The 22,141-nt window shown below is 34.3% G+C and overlaps 2 protein-coding genes across 5 annotated transcripts in view; both read right to left on the minus strand.

The window, feature by feature from the left end:
* Window positions 1-11,116: 11,116 nt before the first annotated feature.
* LOC131146021 (syntaxin-121-like) lies at window positions 11,117-13,268 on the minus strand. The gene is made up of 2 exons (XM_058095276.1): window positions 12,030-13,268; window positions 11,117-11,745 (listed from the first exon to the last, which is right to left on the minus strand). Exons 1-2 carry the CDS (start codon window positions 12,628-12,630, stop codon window positions 11,372-11,374), a joined length of 975 nt encoding a protein of 324 aa, XP_057951259.1. The 5' UTR covers window positions 12,631-13,268; the 3' UTR covers window positions 11,117-11,371.
* A 2,581-nt stretch (window positions 13,269-15,849) lies between these two features.
* The window catches only part of LOC131146026 (uncharacterized), a 68,501-nt gene continuing 62,209 nt past the window's right edge, over window positions 15,850-22,141 (minus strand). For 2 of the 4 annotated variants that reach the window (XM_058095303.1, XM_058095295.1), the window contains exons 23-28: window positions 19,970-20,131; window positions 19,710-19,868; window positions 18,004-18,237; window positions 17,226-17,399; window positions 16,701-16,819; window positions 15,850-16,601 (exon numbers count right to left, since the gene is read on the minus strand). In XM_058095303.1, the coding sequence (XP_057951286.1) occupies window positions 16,043-16,601; window positions 16,701-16,819; window positions 17,226-17,399; window positions 18,004-18,237; window positions 19,710-19,868; window positions 19,970-20,131 (1,407 nt within the window). In that variant the 3' untranslated portion in view covers window positions 15,850-16,042. Of the gene's footprint in view, window positions 16,616-16,691; window positions 16,820-17,225; window positions 17,400-18,003; window positions 18,238-19,709; window positions 19,869-19,969; window positions 20,132-22,141 lie in introns of all 4 variants that reach the window. The other 2 variants (XM_058095312.1, XM_058095289.1) reach the window with 2 other exon arrangements.

Genomic DNA, 22,141 nt, shown 5'->3' on the forward strand with positions numbered 1-22,141 from the left:
TCTCAAAGGGACTCAATAGGGTCTCGTCGACATGGACACATTTCTTGTTGACGAGAACTTATCGAGAGGGCTGATTTCAAGGCCTGAAACTCGTCAACGAGGGTTAGGTGTTCGTTGACAAACTTCCTTCTTGGACTCTTCGACGAGGTGTCATGGCTTGTCGACGAGGCTACGTGGCCAAATGTCTATAAGAAGCTGAAAACGACATTTTAGCGAAGGAATAAAAAATATTTCAGTTTTCTCTCTCTTTTGCTCGGCTCTCTCTCTCCTCCTCTCTAGATTTCTAGCCCCGTTTCGACGATCATAAGCCGCCACATTGATCCTGGGGAGATTCTCTACAAGTTTGTTGGAATAGATTGTTGATTGGGGCAACTTAGGCGCCATCCCAAAATCAGGGCAAGAAGATTATTTGGGTATCTTTAGTATTACTGGGTTTATTTAAGCTTAGATTTGGTGTTGTATGAGAATATACTAGTGTTTTGTGAAATAAAATTAGGATGTTATATTTTCAGGATTAGGGTGTTTTTGGAACCCTGCAGGCATAAGTTGAGGACCCCGGCAGATATTTTTACAGGAACCCAGGTATATTAAAGTTTAAGAAATTATGAATAAGAAGATTTAGGAAATGTGAGTATGATGATTTTCTGAGGAATTTGTATATATGTAATTACAGGATTTAGAAGTTGGTACGCCGAGGGCGTGAGGGTTGAGTTGGAGGCAAGCCTCCCAGTCAGATAAATAAGGGAAATATGTTATACTAGGAATTTTAGAATATTTATTAATAAATTATATATTTTTTCAGATTATTATTCAGTTCAAAAATTATTTGTATATCAAGAAATACAATTATCAGTATATGAGATATTTATTTATGCAGTTGTGTGGCATGAGACAACATTGGATCAGTATATGAAATTATACAGTTTTCAGATTACTATGATTTACAGTATATATGCAGAAGTATGTTTTATCAGTTTATACAAAATTATGAATTCCAAGGTATACACACACAAATATTTTATAGCATGTACAAATTACCATGATTTCCAAAATGTTAAAGCCATAACACTATGATATACAGTTTATAAAGTTCAGATATTATAGATTAGTTATTATAGTTTATAAAGTTTAGATATTACAAATCAGTTAGTACAATTTATAAAGTTCAGATATTACAGATAAGTTATTATAGTTTATAAAGTTCATAAATTACAGAACAATTAATACAGTATTATCAGAATAGTTTTTGGTGTTATGGTTATTTTGGAATCATGATGAAACAGTAAGATATATATAGAAAATAGTATATACAGTATCAAACCCTGATGAATCAATTTATGTTCAGTCAGCAGAGTATAGTAGCATTGCTATTACAGATCAAAGTGCAACCACACATCTTAGATCATGTGTGGAAGGTTTCCGTCAATCGTGCCTGGAGGGATTGCAGGCTCCCCAGAAGTCTGGGTTGAGGTGGCCGGTTTAATGAGGTAGATACTAGTACTGTGCCTAGGAGAGGTTACAAATTGGCCGAGTTGAGGATTGGTAGAGTTACAGTTGACTTACCTGGTAGGCCAACCAGAGTTAAGTCCCGCCTACGGATTGCACAACCCTGTCATAAGGGGTTAAATCATGACGTACAGTTTTCCAGGGTATTTTCACAGTTATGTATATGTATACTAATTTACAGAATATTAGCATACATATTACAATACTAGAAGTATGAATAAGTAGAAGTTAAGATATTACAGATGTATTTTAAACCATGATAGATATGAAATGTACTGTATACTGTCTTATTAGCTTTCACTGTTTCGGTTACTTATCAGTATAACATTTATGTAGCTTTGTTGTCACACACTAGTAATAGCATATTTATTTTTATTGAGCATTGTATCACCCTAGTGATTTAAAATTTTTCAGGTGATCTAGTTAGGCGAGCGGATCAGGCTCGCAGATAGAGTGATTACACTACCCTGTTTATAGGGTAAGTGTATACAGGAGATTGTATTTTTGAGTAGATAATACTGGGGTGATGTGTGTATATGTGTGTATGGTTTGGAAAGAATTACTGAGTTTTGGTATTGTAAATGTGGATGTACAGTTTATGTGTTCCGCTGTGTAGGCATGTACATGATAAGGTATTCTTCAGTGCTCACTTGGGGCCTGAGATGTTATAGTAGATAATACTAGGGTATCAGAGTAATTTTAATTTTAATTATTATCTAAAAAAATGGTATAGAATTTCGGGTTGTTATAGTAGAGTTATGTGCTTGAGTTGTAGCATCAATCTACTTAGAGATACTAAACCACGTATCATTTGTAATTTCTCATCATTGTAAGCATTGTTTGAGCCCCGATGAAAGACTAGGTTTTGTGCTCTTGCCCCGATTGAAAGGAAAGAAGTTTGCTAATCAAACCTCAACTTGATTTGGTTAAGAGAGTGAACGTAGGTGCTCGTGAAGGAGACTGAACCACTATAAAAGAGTTTGAGCATTTCTTTACCTCCTCTCTCACATTACTTATTATTTGATTTAATTAATTGCTCAATTGTGTTTGTGCATATTTCATAAATTATCTTGGGTTATTGAAGCATATAAGGTGAGTTGTGAGTGAACATAAACTTATTCTTATCTAAGCTTCCACAACGAATTTACTAGAATATACATACTAGGATATTACTCATCAAGAGTTTGATAAACGGAGTAAGGATCATAAAAATTAGGAAATGACCCAATTCACCCCCTTCTTGGGTTTCCTAAGGGACCAATTAGAATAAATGAGGTATTTATAGGTGATAGGTGCTTAATAACCAAGGAATAGGGTTACTATTCAATGGGCAATAAAGAGGATTATTGGACAAAGATTTGGCCCATGAGCTAGGTCTAAGCCAATGCATAATTCATTGGTTAGGGTGGTTTGAAGGATGGGGAGAGAAAGGAAGGGAGTAAACTACCCTTTTGGGACTTTGACGGTGATAGGGGTGATAGAGGGAGGCAAAATAATGAGTTTTGCTAGAAATTATGGTGGGCGAATCATTAAGACGGTAGCACGTGTGTAAGGAAATGACGTTAGGAAGAAGATAAGGGGAACGGCGTTGTTTTGGCCTCCCCCTTTTTTTTTTTTAACTACCGTCGACACCATGTTTGGGTGGCTCGTCTTGTTGCCAATTAGTTTGGTGACCATTTTGAAAAATAAGTATCGATAACTAAATTATTAATTATCTAACCTACCCTTTATTTTAGAAAATAGAGTCATTACTTTATTTTAATTTTTGAAAAGGCAAAGTAAAGAAAATCCTATTTCAAAGAGAGTAGCTCGAGAGTACAATTGTGAATAAGGAAGGTAATCCCTTAATTCCCTTTAAATGGAATTAAGAAATTAACATCCTAAAACACAAATTCTACAAATTATTATTATGTAAAGACCCAGGAAAATAAAATAATAAAAATAAATGAGAAAAGGAGGTTTTTGGCTGGAAGGGGAGAAAACCGATGATGGTTTTCTAGAGGGAACAGAAAACCGACGATGGTTTTGGAATTATCGTGGAGTGGTAACGGGTAAACGGTAAAAACTGAGCCGATTAAATAGAAAACTAGCGACGGTTTTCTGAGGGTTAGAGAAAAACAACGACGATTTTCTCTATAGTGAGCGCTATAAGGGAAACTGAGAGCATCATTTTGTTTAACAAACCAAATTACTCTCTCTCTCTCTCTCTCTCTCTCTCTTCCAAACCCATGGCTCTCTCTTCCTTCTCTCTTCGACTCTAGCCATATTTTAGCTCGGATTGACGATCAGGAACCACCACGAGGTTCCTGGGAAGATTCTTTGCAACGTAGGTGGAGTAGATTTTCAAGTTGGGGTTTCGGGGCACCGTCCCAAAACCAGGGTAAGTGGTCTATTTTAGAGTTTTTAAGTTAATTTGGAGTATACAAAACCTATGAAGTGTTATATGGAAATTATTATGGGAGTTCAGTTGAATAATTTGGGGTAAATGTAAATTTTAGGTTTTTGGGCTACGAATGTCGAAGGGCATAGAAATTGGGTGTTTTAGAGAAATCTCAATAAGTCAGGTAAGGGAAATAAATTATAACAGTCTTCTTTTTTAAAATTATGGGTTGAGAATTATGAAAATGGTATTATGATATTTTACCTTATATTTATTATGATATAAATATTAGATGAAATTTGTGTGACATATGATTTATATTAATATATGTTTAAATTTGGGTTAAATGATTTACTCTGAGAATATGAGATCATGAAATGTGAATTGAGCTATGAAATTTAAAATAGGGAAATGATAAAAAGTGATTATGTATCGAAAAGTATATCTTCTGAGAAATGATGAAACATGAGATATGGAAATGTTTTATTGAGAAATGTGAATTGTGTGAAACCGAGATATGTATATGTATTTATGAGGTGAAATGAGTATTGAATTGATGAAATACCATTGAAATGATGAAATGAGTTGTGATTACTGAAAATGTGAACATTGCAATTGTAATAACCCGGATAATTATTGGAATTAAATAATAAAGAAAAGAAGGGGAAAAAGAATTTTAAAGGGGGTTGCAGTAGGGCCTCATCGACGAAAAGTCTTCTTGGGCTCATCAACGTGGACGCATGTCTCGTCGACGAGAAGTTACTGAGAGGACGTTTTCAGGGCCTAAGTCTCATCGACGAGGAGTGGGCGTTCGTCGACGAGACCACGTGGACAACATTTTATATATAGCCTTAAAACAAATTTTTGATGGAAAATTCATTTTATAACTCTTCTCTCTCTCTTTGTCTCTTTCTCTCTCTCTCTCTCTCTCTAAAATGGTCTCTCTGACTTCTCTCTAAGATTTCGGCTCTGTCTCTCCCCGGTTTGATGATTAGAAGCTACCATGATGATCTTGGAGAGATTCTCTACAACCTAGTTGTGGAGCGGAAATTCATTTTGAGCAGTTTGGAAATCATTCCAAAAATTAGGGTAAGTAGATTTTTAGATATTTTTAGTATTACCAGTATTATTTGAGGCCAGATTTTGTATACTATGAGAATATACAGGTGTTTTGTGGGATAAATTTGGGGTGTCATATTTTCAGGAATAGGGTGTTTTGGGCCCCTATAGTCATGGGTTGAGGATCCTAGCTAGTATCTGTTCGAGAACCTAGGTAAATTATGATTTAAGAAATTTAAGAATAGGCAATTTCAAGAATTATAGGTGTATTGATTTATTGGAGAATATGTTGTTAGCTTGGGTGCAATCCCAAAAGGGGGGGGGGGTGAATTGGGTATTTAAAAAATTATCGCCTAGGTAAATTGGTTTAACAATAGTATTGCACAACCTAGGGTCAGTCTATGCAATCAATAAATAAACATACACGTGCAGTAAAGTAAAGTGCGGAAAAAGTAAACGATACACGCGATATGTTATCGAGGTTCGCCCAAAGTGCCTACGTCCCCGCCTTGACTAACAAGCACAAGAATTACCACTATAGGCTCACTTAACGGGTGGAGTGACACCTAAACAACCATGTCAATTAGCACAGGGTTGACCTCAACCTTTACAACCAAGTCAATTAACACAGGGCTAACCTCAACCTACACAATCCTTCTGGGCTGGATTACCACTCCCTCAGGCCACGCCTGGAATACAACAGATTTCTTAATAAAATTTGTGTACAACAAATGTGCTTCTCAACTAAGCAGGTATGTATTACAATACGCATAGTATAATCAATGCACTACCAAAAGATAGGATTTGATAAGCTCAGTGTAGTCTAAGTACTGTCTACTCTCAAATATTTATGCAAATATTGCAATCAGTGCGTGAGAGTGTAAATGATATGATCTTTGTGTCAAATAATGATTTCAGTCACAATGCACAAACAAATATCACAAGCACACTTCAAATATCTCAACAAATAATTTTTCTCAATATAAACTATAAGAGATATTCAAACAATGGTTTGTGAAAATTTATTTGATCTTTGTATCAAGATGATAATATCAATCAAAATGTATAGCAACAAAGAACTTTTAGCACTCAAGCAGATATCTCAAAATGAATTTTTCAAAGATAAGCACGAGAGATATTTTTGAAAATGATGTATAAAATATTTTAGCAATCAAAATACAAAATGAACTCTTGAGTATTGTAATGAAAATCCAAAACTTAGAAGCTCTAAGAAGTTTACCTACAGAAGGCTTATTTACAAAGCCCCCTAGAAAAACTAGAAGCTTACTCTCAAAGAAAAATTAATCTAAATCAAAACGAGCAAGTGAGAGTTTAAGCTTGGTGAGATGAACACAAGAGCACTCTTACTAAGTGGTATTTTCAATATGGATGAGTAAGAATGGAAGTATATAGCTTGAATATGAAAAATAGGATTTTTGAAATTCAGAGGACATTTGCTAATTATTTTGCTAATCTCATACTAATTTTTGCAAATGAAGGGGTATATATAGAGTTCCCCAAAAATATAACCGTTTAGGACATGTAGGGTATTATTAAGATTGTTTAAAAACATTTTAGCATAATTAACCCATTTTAAAAATTTAACCGCAATAAAAAAAATGAGGCAACCCAAGATCACCGGTCGACCGAAGGCAGGTTCGGTTGACCGAGCTGTGCAAATTCGGTCGATCGGGTAAGAAATGGACTAGAAGTTCAGTCGACCGGTCACCCAGGTTCCAGAGGCGATTTTAGCACGGTTCAATTGACCAGGAGCTTTTGAACTTAGTAGTTCGGTCGACCGGAGCATTAAGTTCTCACACGTGGGAACTCGGTCGACCAGGGTGTTGGCCTATGTTTTGGGCTTGGTCAACCGTATGGTCAAATGTTGACTTTGAGGGAGTTCGGTCGACCGGGTGAGAATGAACTAACAAGTTCGATTGACTGAGAGATATTGTACTTGAGTAGTACGGTCGACCGTACATGCAACTTAAGTGCATTTCGATTTAATTTAATTATGCAATCACCATTTCCTTATGAATATATATATGTGCATGTATGAGTGTCCTAGGGTCATTCTAGGCCTTTTTCGTTTTGAGGACACTGAAAAAATCCGGTGTATATCATACTTCACAGTGGGACAATTTAATTGTGAACTTAACTTAATAAAATAAAATTCAAGTGTATATCATACTAATATCCAATGAACATTTCAAATATAAAATTTGGGGTAAAAATTAATTCTACGCATTTGATTAATATATTTTTAAACAAATAAAATATATCAATACTGTATAATGTGATGAAATGTATATGTAATTAAAGACTACTTGTGTTTGGTAGGCACTTTTTGAAGCATTTTTATTTTAAAATCATGTCACAATGGGTTAAAAGGCTAAATTTTGAAAATGATACTTAAAGTAATTTGATGATTTAGAATTTTATATTTGTTAAATTTTATTTATAATTTTAATATCAATCATTTATGTTATAATTTAGTTATTTTTATTCACATATTGTCAATTGTTAACATTAACACTATCCCGAGCTAATCATGGGTATTGCACCGAAATAGGATAGAGCCTATTCCCCTCCCATCGCTACTTTAATGCATTTCAACTCTTTCTTAGTCATTTTTTACCATTTTCAATGAAATGATATGAAATGGTTAAGAATGTTTCGGATAAGTTTCGAATTTTGTGTACGAAAATTCAAACAAAATCATGTTTTATCTTTTCCTACCATATCTAGATTTTCTACCCTTTTTTTTTTTTTTTGTCATTTTTGACCAATCTGGGTGATCCAAAATGGTATGAAATGGTTAGAAGTTGTTTGGAAAAGTTTTAGATTTGGTACATGAAAATTAAGGCAAAAATCCTAACTTAGTCTTTTTCTCTCCTATTTTGTTTTTCCCCCTTGTATTTACTCATCCTTTTTAGCCTTATTCTTGCTTTTAAATAGTCCAAAAATCAAATGTTGGGGGAACTCTCTCTCTCTCTCTCTCTCTCTCTCACACACACACACACACACACACACACCTTTCCTCTCCTTCCCTTGGAATCTCCTTCAAGTGACCCTGAACACATAAGCCTCCAAAGCTAGGGTTTTATAAATATATGTATGCTTACTCATCATTATGTCATTAATTTTCTGGAGTAAAATTTTACATGTTTGTGTGAGTATAATGACAACTAGTAAAAGTGATCCGCGCTTCTTTGATACTTATTTTTAACAATAATATCATAACTTAACACATTATTTTATATTATTTGTTCAACATAATTGACAAATATTGATAGATTTATATGAATGATATAATATTTATAAAAATTGCATGTAATATATAAACTTTAAAAGTATCATGATCATATACATATGATATAAATTTATTTGTGATGGACCAATTTAAATGCAAAATAAATTGAGAAAAATAAAATACAATCATAGACCATAATAATATTTAATGAGGATTTAAATTGTAAAATTTGAGTAAAATCTAGATAATTTATTTTATAAGATATGGAAAACTGAACACTATTAAATTACATGTATTTATGTATTTATATATGGATATATATATATATATATTTATGTATAATTATAATATTTTATTATTGCAACCTTTTGGTGAAAGGTAAGGGAGAAAAATTGTATTGTATTGTATTGTATATATTATGCTGAATATTTAAAAAATAATTCCAATTACTTATTTTAATTTTAATATATATAATGTATGCAAACGTATCTATCTATATATATGTGTGTGTGTGTGTGTGTGTGTGTTAGCCTTAGTGGTTACATAATTATATTTAATGTGTTTTGATGATATTAACCTATTTGTAGTTCCAAGTGTAATCTATCTTTGCAAATCAAGTTAGTACAAGTACAAGTGACAAATACATGAAGATATTGGATCAAATGCAAAGATCCGGCTGAGGGGACCTTCGAGTAGGAAAGATCAAAAGGACACTCACTTGGGAGAACTCAAGCACATCCAAGGAAGCTAATATAGAATCATATGTAATGGGGAGTGTTTAAGATAGTGTTTTTTGTAACTCTTGCAATTCTATTTCACACATGTTTACTGAGCAAAAGTTGAGCAAATTGCATATGTATATTAGTACATACGAGTATATAGGATATCACTAAAATGAAAAATAAGTTTTTCATTATTTCATAGTTAAAATTTTTCAAAGGCATTATCATGACTTATATGAAAATATCTTATATTCAACTTCGATTAAATTGGGACGAGTGTTAAGTGGTCTTAGTATTGTGAACTTTAATATACTTGGTCTGGGTTGAGACAAAACTATTTTAATATACCTAAAGATTCAAGAAAATCAAGTATATTTTCATAAGGACAAGTTTTAAATCATATTGTGTTATAATCATTTACAAACTTGGTCCTGGTTGGATTTAAAACCTTAGTTATGCACCTCTCAAATTTCTTGAACACCATTTGATATTTGAGGTATAACTTTTGCTACACAAGTCCAAAAAAGACGATCTTGGTATATATGGAAAGTTAAAAAAAAATCTCACAACTTTTGTCTTGAAGATTTTTTCTGATTTGGGGTAATTAGTCAACAATTTGGGGTAATTCGTTGACAGTTTAGGGCAAAATGTGGCCTAGATGAAACAGTCTACTAATTGGGTAAATTAGTCAACGAATTGGGCCAATTAGTCGACGAGTTGGTTAAATAGTCAACAATTTGTGTCGGGATTCAAGCCCCAATGGCTATAAACGACTAGTTTTCAAAGAAAACAATTATTTTACATGCCCAATGACCATAAAACGACTAGTACTCCATTTTACCTATAAATACAAGCCCAAAGACTTGTTTTATACATTGATTTTAGTCATTATACATTATTCCCAAGCACACTTCATTTTTTTTCATTATCTTTGTGCTCAACATCTCTCTTGCTCTTTATTCTAGTTGTGAATTATTACTTGGAGAGATTTGTGTGATGTTTAATTGTATTTATAATCAACTCATTCAATGAGCATTGTTGTTGTAAATCATTTTCTTTCTCAAGTTGTGAAAGGGTTCTTGGAGAACAGTGGTTGAAGGTTCTTGGTGAACCAAATTGCAAGAATTCATGGTGAACCTTGCAGCTCTTGGTGAGCGAAAGGAATTGGTTCCCTTGGAAAGGCTCTTAATGAGCGAAAGGGATTTGCTCCCGGTTGTAAAGGCTTCTCCTCCGATGAAGGAGATTTATAGTGGATTATGGAATCCTTTAGTATGTCTCAAGGCATAGACGTAGGCAAGAGGCCGAACCACGTTAAACATTGGTGTTAACTTTTTCTTCCCTACACTCTTCTATTTATATCTTGTGCATGATTTATACTTTATATATTGTGATATAATTGCTTATATTTTGCCAAGATTTATTATTTTGTAAAGAAAAGCCTAAATACGCAAAAGAGTCCATTCACCCCCTTCTAGACTCTACTCCCGGGCCAACAATATATATATATATATATATATATCTTTTTGAACAATATAAGTTAAAATTAATCGTATAATTTTAGCAAAGACAAATTATTTTGTATTCTATATATTATATTAAATATTTTAAATCCAATCATTTATTCTAATTTTAGTGTATGTAATGTATATAAATAGAAATGCATCGTGTTATACATATATTTCTATATTTTTGAATAATATAAATTAAAATTAATTCTATAATTTTAAATGTAAATATAAACCAAAGATAACGAAAGTACGAACTATTAATTTGAATTAATTTTATAACATAAAAGCATTGAGAATGAAAGTAATAAAAAGTTATTGAGTTCGGATTCATATATATATATATATATATATATATATATATATATATATTAATTGAATTCATTCATGATTTTTAAATTTTTTCAATAATATATAGAAAAGAAACTCATAATTAGTGGTTGAGACTTTGATTTTGATAAAGGAGATTAACATGATTGTATTTAAACTCCTTCACATGCATTGAAATTTTTTACCCGTAAATAATTAGAAGTCCATAAATTTAAATTTTAAAATTTAAAATTTAGTATTTTACTCGAATTCAATTCATTGACCAAAACTATATATTTACATTTTAAGGTCTCTAAATACAAAACAAAAACCAATCTTATTTTAAAAGGGGTGCGTAAAAATGAGAAGAAAACACAGAATATAAAGAAAAGGAATGCAAATAATGATCTATAAGGACTTTCTACAAAAAAGCAAAAAAGTATAGAGTGATCAAAATAATCACTCCATTTCATCAATCAAATATCCTCTTCCACCCTCCAAATTGCTATTCACATTAAAGGCATTACTCCCCAGAAAAAAAAAAATATTCATGTAAATCGAAAATGGGCGAAAAATAAAATTACTATTATGCATCGTTGCCTACAATGGAGATAATGGGACCGCAGCAATGTTACGGCTAGGCAGGGGGGGAGGGCTGGGCGGGGCTGGTACCGCCGCCGCCGCCGCCGCCGTTGCTCTCCCACGGCCTGACCGTGAACAAGACGACGAACAAGATGATGACCAGCAAGAGGGTGATGGCGTAGCAGGTCCACTTGCGGGTATTTTTCTGGTGCTTCCGGGCCGTCTGCAACTGCTGGGTCCCGCCCCTCACGAACGAATTGGCCCTCGCCACCTGGCTCTCGATGTCGTCCAGCTGCTCCCCCTGCGCCTCCACTAACACCGCCATGTCCAGGAACACCTGGTGCAGCTCCCTCAGGTTGCTTTCCATCTCCTTCGCCGCGTCATGCCTCTCCTGAATCTCCACTATTGTGTCCATTATCCTCCCTCTACCTGCACCCGATTTCACGCATTTGAATCAATACATCTTAGAATTTCGATAGATCCCTTCAATTTCAACTTAAATTTCTTCTCAAGAGCAATAAATTTATTAGGCATTAGGTTTAGAATCGTGTGGATTTTATTGCGTTAGGACAGATTCGCACAACTTTGAAACATTTCAAACTCGCTTTCATTGATCGAGGAAAAACGAACTAATCAATGTAAATATTAGTAGAGAAACCCTACTGTTTTGCGATTTTGCCAAGTAAAAAGTGAATTTAGTACTCTTCGATTACCTTGTTCCTGGATGGCCTTCTGGAGAAAAGTCTCGCTCTGGCCGGTGGAGATGAGCAGATCGACTGTTTCCTCGTTCGGATTCTCGCCGGTGACGGTGAAGTAGCGGCGCTGCACCGTCTCGCGGTAGTCGGAGGAGATGTGCTGGCGGAGAGAGTTGAAGGAGTCCATAAAGTCGCGTAGCTTCTTGCGAAGGCCGTTGACGACGGAGGTACGCGTGCGATCGGCGGATGAGCCGGGACCGCAGCCGGGAAGGGTGCGATTGGCGGCGTTGGAACGGTCGAGTGCCTCCAGCCGAACCTTAATTACCTTAGCCTTCTTGAGGGCGAGGGAGACATCAGAATCCATGCGGGACCGCAGATCCTTCACGGACTGCGCGTTGTGCAGGGTCTTACTCTGTTCATGCGAGTTCTGAAGCCGCTGGTGGAGAGATTCGATCTCTCTGAGCTCCTCCTTGATGGACTCGACGTCTTCGAAGAACTTGTCGAGGTTGACTCCTCCTCCACCGGCGGCGGACATCTGAACCCCGGACTGACCGCGATCCGGCGAGTAGACTGGATCGCTTCGGAAGCGGGAGAAGGAGCGGGAGAAGAGATCGTTCATGCTTTGCTGCTTGGTCGATCCGATTCCAATTTCCAATCACAAAGAGAGAGAGAGAGAGAGAGAGAGAGAGAGAGAGAGAGAGAGAGAGAGAGAGAGAGTTTTTGGAAGGCAATGGAATTGGGTATTGGCTTATGTCGTCGAGGAGGAAGGTGAAGAAATTAAGGAAGGAGGAGAGAGAGAGAGAGAGAGAGATTGAAACCGCGGGGGTTGTTCCTTAATGGCTGCCGGGGGGAGGGAGAAGACCGGTCAAACCGGTCGCCGGTTCAACAACTCTAGCCCCGCAGGGTCAAGGGAAGGGACAGAAACCGCGGGGGCGGGGAGAGGAGGAAGAAGGATTGAATAAAGGAGGTCAACAGGGGGTTTGGGATGGACTTAGGCTCGGGGAAGGTGACGTGGCATATTTCGTGGCCTTTTTTGACATTTTTGTCCCTGAGAGGAAACATCCGGGAAGGAGCTGAATCTGGAACGAATGGGATTTAGAAGCTTCTTAATATGGTACAATTTTTGTTTTTGTTTTTGTTATATAATGGGTTTGAAAACGCGTGGGAAGGAAGATAATTCCCCGGCAGACAAAAGATTGAGACTTGGTCCTATTTGATTTTTTGGATTCCTCAAAACTCTTAAGTATTTAAAGACTATCCCTCTTAGTTTTTTCTTCATTTAATTATTTAGTCATCATTAACAATTAGTAAGTATTAAATTATATTATTTAAAAGAGTTTAATAATTGATTTTAAATTTTTTTAAAAATTTTGCCATGTTTGACTTAAAAAATTATATATAAAATAAAATGTCAGATAAGAGATTCATAACTTTTTATGATTCATTTAAAATTTATCGAACACCTGATGATCCTACTAATCTAGTGAAAGAATGCGTTTTTTTTTTTTTTAATTTAATTTCCATTAAAAGCTATGATCCTTGGGGATTGAACTTTAGGACCATTTAGAACTTGTATAATATTATGGAATGGAAAGTAAAATAAAAAAAAATTATTTTTTAGTACTTTGGTTTTGAAAGAAAGTAAGAATGAAAATAATAAAAATAGAAAATCATTCAACAAAATTTGATTTTGCACATTGTTAATACATTATTCTTCTTAATTTTTTATCATACTAAATTTTTTTTATTTTTAATAGAATTTGATATAAAGAAAAAATAAAATAAAAGAAAAGAAAAATACAAAAAAATATAATTTTTTATTTATTTGGTTATTGTTGATGTGAAATAGTGGATCACTACTCCAAAAGCTAGTGATGGATGGTTGATCAAGATCCATGATCACGATCTACAAGACAAAAAGAAGCTCTTTGAAGGTCCTAATGGTCTTCGAAGGGTTTGTTTGATGTCTAAATTAGTGAATAAATAATTGAAAGGAAGAGACTTTTGAGAGAGAGGGATAGAGATAGAAAGTGTGTAGTTCCTAAAGAGAGGGAGGGAAATTCTCATTTTTATAACATGGTCTTCTTCATATATCCCATTCCTATAAGGAATCGGGATGTGTACCTATCCTCTGAACTAGGTATTATTCATGAGTTACTAACTGCTTACGCTTATAATTTTTTTGTACATGAGTATGTTATCACATTGTCTTGATTATGGTTAGTAGGTGATTTCTCCTTACCTTGGCTTGAGTATGGTCGACTTGCCGAGACCAAGTTTGCTCCCCACATAGCTTGAACACAACCGACCTACCAAGGATAAGTCTACTCTCCAAGTGATCTACACATGAACAACGTGCCTAGAATAAGTTTGATCTCATGTAATCTACATTTGGTCATATAACTTGCACTAGTTCAACTTGCCTAGGGCAAGTTTGCCTTTCATATACCCTATATGAGTTTGAGCTACCAAAAGCAAGTCAATGTCCAACATGCACTTGGTCTACTTGCCTAAAGCAAGTTTGCTCTTTTAAGCCTTCCATGTATTTCCTTTCTAATAATTATCAAGAAAAGTAAAAAATAAAATAAAACATATGCCTAATCAATTAGCAAAAAAATATTTAATTTTACACGACATTAATATCTAATCTTTCTTTATTTTTAATCATATTATAATAAAATTTTATTTGTATAGTATTTAATAGAAATAAAAAATACAATGAAAAATAACTTTACTTTTTATTTTAATTTCATTTTTTTTTCAAACAAAATCCTTAATCCAAACAAATCCTTAAGCCCCTTTTCGATCTTGAAAAATACTACGGTAAGAAAAGAAAAAAATTGGTGAAACAACACTTCAAGTTTGTTTATCAACAAAAATGATAATAAGATTAAAATATATAATAGATTAATGAATAAAACTTTAATTTTACAAATCATTAGCATTTGATTTTTTTAAAGATTTAATTATATCAAAATAATTTTTTCACTTTTAATATTGTTTAATATTAAAGAAATATAATAAAGAAGCAACTTTCTTCTTTATCCTTTCCTCTTATCAAAAAAGGTTCTTACTAAATTGGCCCTTAATGTTTAATTAGCAACAACAATTGTGAATCATAAGAAGCTGTTCTCCACCATTATAGAAAGAGCCATTTGAGTGAAGTCTCAATTCTCAGCAAATACTTCACTGTAGGAATGAAATGAAATCGAGGGAATAATAAAATCAAATTTATCACTTGATTTTATCCTTCCCTCTTTTCAAAATTCATTACATTCCTTTCTTATTCTATTCCACTCTCAAAAGCATAAGTAAATTACTAAAATCCCTCCTACAATTTAACACTAACATAGACCTGATAGCTCCTCTGTATATATATAAACTGTATAATTGATCAAGATCTGGCAATTACAACGTGTCAAGCTTGTCAATAAATAAGAATTCATATGATGAAGAACTGAAGTTCTATCATGATTGCTTTCCATTACCTGGACTTCGACTGGGTGAAACGAATTACGACAGAGTACAAAGTGGTGGCATAAAAGCACAAATATTGAAGTGCGTTGCAATGAAATTAAAACCTTTACATTATGTTTAGTTTGCAGAATGGAATGTGGAATACAAAATGAAAGGAAAGGAATTAAAATTTAAATAGAGAGAATGAGAAAATCAAGTGATAAATTATATTCCATTCACTCTGAATTCTATTTCATTCTATTCCTATGTACCAAACATGCAGTTAGACTTTAGTACAAAGTGAAAGAACACAAATCAACAGATAAACATCCACCCTCAGACTGCACTAAAAAAAAAACTCAAATTTACACCAATATGATGATGAATTTAACTCCTTTTCTTTTCTCTTATTATTGTCAGGACCAAAAGAATTTAAATTTGCTTTTCCTTAAGCTCTTCACAATTCAGCTATAAAATTACAAAAGGAACACAAAATGTAAATGAAAAAAAGTACAAATTTACTACATCCAAGAATCTGCATTTTAGACATAAGGAGGGAAATGGTACCTAAATGATCAAGCAGAAATCGATTGTAATACGGTGAGATAATATGGATGCCCTGGGCATGTCCCTGAAGTCTCTTTTGCTATGGTCCCTCGATTCTCTTGACCATCAGAGGGTAGAAGACTCCAATCCAAGACATAATCTGACAGATCATATGTCCCAGGAGAGAAAACACTTATCTGGAGAGGAATTTCGGCTCTGGACATTGGATCAAGTTCTACTTTGTTTGAGCTCATCCCTGACCAAATGAATGGGGAGACACTCTCTAGTGGCTGTGAGTTCGCAACTTGGCTTCCAGTAACGTCTGACGTAACTTCAATGTCATTCACCAGAGACAAATCATGCCACCCTGATTGGTTTCCAGGAGATGCAGATTGACCTGCACTAGAATCATCTAACTGGCTAGTTCTATTGGTGGAATCAAAGGTGTTAATCCGGACAGATGCAACAGCGTCTGATGAGTTGTGGATGATAATTCTCAGATCTATTTCACAGAAAGGAACAGAGAAATTATGATCCATGATACGGGGTCCATCCATTATCCACCAGATTGGGCATGTGCTTGTAACACTGTAGAAAACAAACTGTTCAGGGAGAGAGAGAGCAATCATGACATTTCTAGTCAAAATCAATAATAAAAAAAAAAAAATCATCTTTTACGCATCTTGCCTGCGATGACATGCATGAATAGATAAAAGAAGTGGATCAGGTTGCCCAAGATTGATATTACCCTTCTCTGTCTTCCCCAGCCGAGATATCAGGATGAAGTCAACTGTATTTGGATGTACCTGATACATGAACAAGAGGAAGCTGTAAAAAATGGCAAAAGGAATAAATCTCTTCTTAACTACTCAAAATTAGTGGTTATGATCCAGGACAACTTCTAGCATTGGTAGTTCATAATTCACCCTGGAATTATTTGACTACCTTGCACAAACCATAAATTACAATATTATTTTGCCACAGCAAAATTATTAAGAACCAGACAACCAGTAAATTGACAGGTCCTTTGTTCATCGTAGGATAACATGACGACATGTAGAGTATGTAATGGTAAAACGCAGTTTCATAATGGGCCATAACTGCAGTGATAATGATGCTGAGGATAATAATAACAAGATATATCATGCTGAAATCACTATGTAAACAACATGACTTGGCACCATTCTAATTGTAAGCTATAAAAAAAAAAACCTTATGAGACACTTCCTGGTGCAATCTTTCGTAATGGTGGAAATCAGCCAGCGGTGAGCTTGATATATCAAACAGCAGTTCACTGCTACCAGAAAGGCCCAGTCTTATATCACTTCCTCGGAGATGGATGAGAGAGGAGCCTTTGCCTTCAGAAGGTTCTGATTTCTTGCTATTCTGAAGCAAAATTATGATTTCATTACCAAAAGGAAAAAATAAAAATAGTTTGGTGAAGCAGTCAAAGAAACAAGTAATTAAAGGAAGATGCTCAGGCACCCAGCTTTTGCAACCCAACTGATACTGACGCAGAATAACTGCATCTTTCCTTTGACAGTGTATTTGGTAGGTTGTGTCAATATCCTCAATAGGTTATGAAGTTGGCAGCTGAGCTTTACGCATAATTCAAACAGATAAACCAAACATAAATACAGACAGATTTATCAGAATATCTGTAAGAAACTAAATTTGTTAAAATATCTACAATGTAAAAAGAGAAGCAATGCAGTGGCCAATAAGGTGTAGCTCAGGCCTTGGACCCAATGCATAAAGGCCCTTAACCATCAAAGTCAACATAAGACATGAGCACAGGTCTTGTACATGAACATATCATCATATTTAAACCAATGGAATGCTACTATGCTAGAAACTCATCCTTGTTAATAAAATAGTGATCAGTGCAAGGAGATCCCATATATGCAGGAATCACATAAATAAAATATCTGAAAAGTAAAAACACATTCAAGAGAGGCAGTGAAGTCAAAGGAGCAAGGAATTGAACAACCTTGAGCTTGAAGAAGCATGACAATGCCCGACCAGCCATTAAAACTTGTGAAGGAAAGATGTTATCAACAGGTTGAAGCAATGACATTTCCCACTGGTTTCCAACAGATGATAACTGGTGAACCTGGAAACTATCAGAACTGGTCCTGTTGACTACATCCATGTGCACGATAAACTCCTGCAATTTTGATGGACAATGGCTAATTTGGAATGACACATCCAATGATGGTAACACCTGTAAAAAAATTTCAATGGATTACCGAACAGTAACTGCACATAGATAGCAATACCCATATGCTTTGTAAGAGTTAACACTAACAACCTATTGCAGAGAAGGAGGCCTTGTAAGGCTCTATCTCCAGATGTTTGTTCATTATGCTTTGTAAATTCAGAATGTGCTGCTCACTTATTTCTTCAGTGTTTACTTTCTTGGCGGGGTTTGGAACAAATTATTTGGAGTATTTGGAGAGAGTTGTTTTTTTCCAGAGTCTGGAGGATTTGTTAACAATCATTTTTAGAGGTTAGGAAAGAGTAAGGATGGGTCAGCATTCTCAAGGTGTGTACTCTTTGTTGTCTTGGGGGTATTTGGTTGGGCGGGAATGGTTGTATTTTCATGATCTTACTCTATGCTCTGGAATAGGATATAGTATATGGCATCACCGTGGGCCTTCACAACTGGTGGTTTTAGATGGCTGTCTCTTTCAGATCTTCAGTATAATTGGATGGCAGTTTTCTTTTGATGTTTTCACTTTCTATATTTTTGGTTCTCATTGCTTAAAAGGAGGATTTCTAATGCCTTTTTTTGTAGATTGTTTCCTTCAAAATCAAGTTTCTTCTCTATAAAAACAAAAGTTGATGTGTAAGAAGATAGCAGCAATTATAAAGCAGTTACCAAAGCTAATTGAACCCCTTCAGGCAGAATCAGTTCACTAAACAATAACAAAAGTTTACATCCACAGAAAAACAACTACAAAGCAATCAAAACTCCTCAAGAGTCAACACAAACTATCTCTTGAACTAAATAGCATCAATGGCAAAACTTCAAAATTTAACTCCAGATTTAGCTAGAGATATGCATGTTTATATAACAACATATTCTTTTTCAATTTTGTGCTTTTGGGATGGCAAATCTGATTCTGATTTTTTCTACTTTGCTCAGTAACCTGGCAAGTGTCGATCTTGGAGCACAATAGACAGTCTGGGACTTTGGAGGCCCTTTTGCTTGCCCTTTTTAGCAGTTTCAAGACGAATATAGTAAGTAAAAGGCTGTGGAATGACTGGAGTCGAGCACTTTATGCTGTGACCTGGTGTTTCTGATTGTAGAGGAATACATAATTTTTTAAAAACCAAATTTGCCCCTCCAATTGCTCTGGGGAAGAATTGTTTTTCTTGCTTAATTGTGGGTTTACACCTTCAGAGTTTTCAAAGGCAAGTGTTCTGCTAGTTGCATTGGAAAGCTTTGCCGGAGTGATGTCAATGTTTTCCATAACTTTAGTTTAGATTTTACCCTGATTTTTTGCTTATACTGCTTCTTAGATGGATGTCTTACCTTCAGTCTGCATCTTTCTTCTCCATTAATATAGTTCTTTCTACCAAAAAAATAAGTTTAAGTTCTGATTGATCCAAGAAAATAGTTTGTCTCAAGCAATCACAAATATATAAATAATGCATATCAAAGAACACAGAGAATAAAAAGTATTCATTTACCTCCAAATTATAATTCATTCGTAATGTTCTGTATTTCATGACATTTGATGAATCTCCCATCTCGTAATATATTATTACGTACAGGGAAATGTTTCCAGGAACAGCAGCTCGAAGCCAAATAGGCCACAAAAAGGGTGCTTCTCCTTGAATTAACACATCCTGAATATATATAAGCATAATGTCAGAAGAAATGGACACTTGAACAGTTTTACATAAATTGCCTTCGAATATATGCACTACAAAAGATATTCTTCACTGACCTCTGGAAATAAAAACACTGACTGGCTAACTTCATTAAAGGCCTGTGCATGACTTTGCTCAGACTTTGCCTTCTTTTCCAAGCAAGAAGGGAAATCCATGTTCAAAATTTCTTGATTACCAATGCTTAGAAATCTTGGATGACTGATCTTCATCTTCATATTCTGCCAAAATTTACAATAAACCAGATTAAAGACTGAATAATTCAAATACAGGTGCACGCATAAGCAATACAAAATTTCCTACCGGCAAATTTCTGGATATTTAGGAGGATTGATCTTCATGTTCATACAACAAAAAATATAAAGGTAATTTCATGTCCACATTCATGCATGTGCGTATGAAATTTCCCAATGACCAATTTCTGGAAACTTATGAAGACACATCTTCATCTAAAAAAGAAGTATATAAATACGCATTCCATATTTAACCATATATACATATAATAACCCAAGTTCAAACCTTGAATAAGCACATAACTACTGCAAAGGCTCATCACCCAAGCAAAGCTTACGTATATAGTTTTTTTTTTTTTTTTCCTCCTAAGCAAGCTTCTGCAGATAGATAACAAGCTTATCCAATTTCTAGTCAAAAGTTGACATACAACATTTTTCACTTGTATCAGTTAACCAATCTTCTAGGACTGGTCAAACAATCCAGTCAGGCAGGTTATTTTTTAGGGTCCTTTTTAGCCTTTGGGGTTTGGGCATGGGGTGTTTAAGGCCATCAACATAGGCTTCTTGTGCTTTTGTAAGGGTCCACATATGGCATGTTGCAAGCTTTACCAAGATATTTGGAGCTCAGAACAGACCAACAATCCCTAGACGAGTCCTTGATCCTCCACACATGGATACTATACACCATGCAGTGCATATTCCTCCACTCATAAAGCATAAGCCCAGCCTCACACTTCCAGACAGTGTTGACACTAATACCACATGTAATAACCGAAGCAAAAACCCTTGAATAAGAACACAACTCACCATATGAGCTAAAAAGTTAAGCTGATGGTTAACATGCTCCCAAGTCAATCATTTATAAAATCATTCATATTTCTCGTCAAGGATCCATGGCAGGATATTACCCACAAAGATCAGAATGGCCAACACCCCCTTGGGCAATTTTATAAAAAATAAGTACACACACATATACTATTATATAAGTATTACTCGTTTTCTCCTCATGCATTTCACACGAGTGATTGCAAGCAAATAGGAAAGTCATTAGATTTTCAAATATTGACCTAGGATAAAGCTCAAGAAAAACTGGATAGAAATTTGACCAAGAGAATTGTCTTTAGATTTCCAAATATATACTTTTTTTTGTAAAGATTGATTGATGCAAGTTATAGACATTCTTAAGTTTTCAAAAGCTAGTTCAAGCTTGCTATAGAACATTGTCAACAAAGTCGCAATTTGTCATATAATTTACTTTTCAAAAAAAATTGCAATTTTTAAAATTCTCCTAATATAAAACCTTTGCAATGCTTCTATTTGTTGATAATAAGTGCAAAAATAACTACATTTTTTTTATTTTGGTGTTAATTTTCAAATTTACTACAATTGATGTTAAATTTTGCGTAATTTGTTGTAAGTTGGATAAAGTATAGTATTTTCTAGAAAAAAAAAAGTTGGATAAAGTAGGTGCAAAGAAGGGTTAAGTTTAGCTGGTGTTTGGTTATTGGAAATCAACTCTAGGAATCAAAATCAGAATGGATTCCCATTCCTAACATTTATTTTACGGTAATCTCATTCCAATTCTCATTCTATACAAGAACGGGATTCCCCACTTTTACCTACATTTTGATTCCTAACTCTTACTCAATAATCAAATTTTGATCCTGGAAACAGTATTTATTATCATATGATCATTTATATTAATATAATATATATTGAATATATTTAAAAATAATATTAATATTAATATTATTATATCATTATTAATATTTTAAAATACTATGATATACTTTAATATAAATATTAAATCATCAATATTAATATTTTTCATTATATAAAATAATGTTATAACATATAAATATTAATAGAACAATATTAAATGTCAATATTATGATATAATTGTGACACGATTATTGATTTATTATTTTATTTTTAATCTTGAAAATAAATAAAATTAAATTAAATATTTATTATCATCAATTAGAAATGTATAATAAT

Source organism: Malania oleifera, chromosome 1 (genome assembly GCF_029873635.1).
Source record: "Malania oleifera isolate guangnan ecotype guangnan chromosome 1, ASM2987363v1, whole genome shotgun sequence".
Taxonomy (NCBI): Eukaryota; Viridiplantae; Streptophyta; class Magnoliopsida; order Santalales; family Ximeniaceae; genus Malania; species Malania oleifera.

Excerpts from the sequence above, each read along its gene's own strand:
- LOC131146021 (XM_058095276.1), bottom strand. The coding sequence starts at position 12,630 with ATGAACGATCTCTTCTCCCGCTCCTTCTCCCGCTTCCGAAGCGATCCA. Across the intron at positions 11,746-12,029 it reads GAAGGCCATCCAGGAACAAG|GTAGAGGGAGGATAATGGAC; the intron begins GTAATCGAAGAG and ends AATCGGGTGCAG.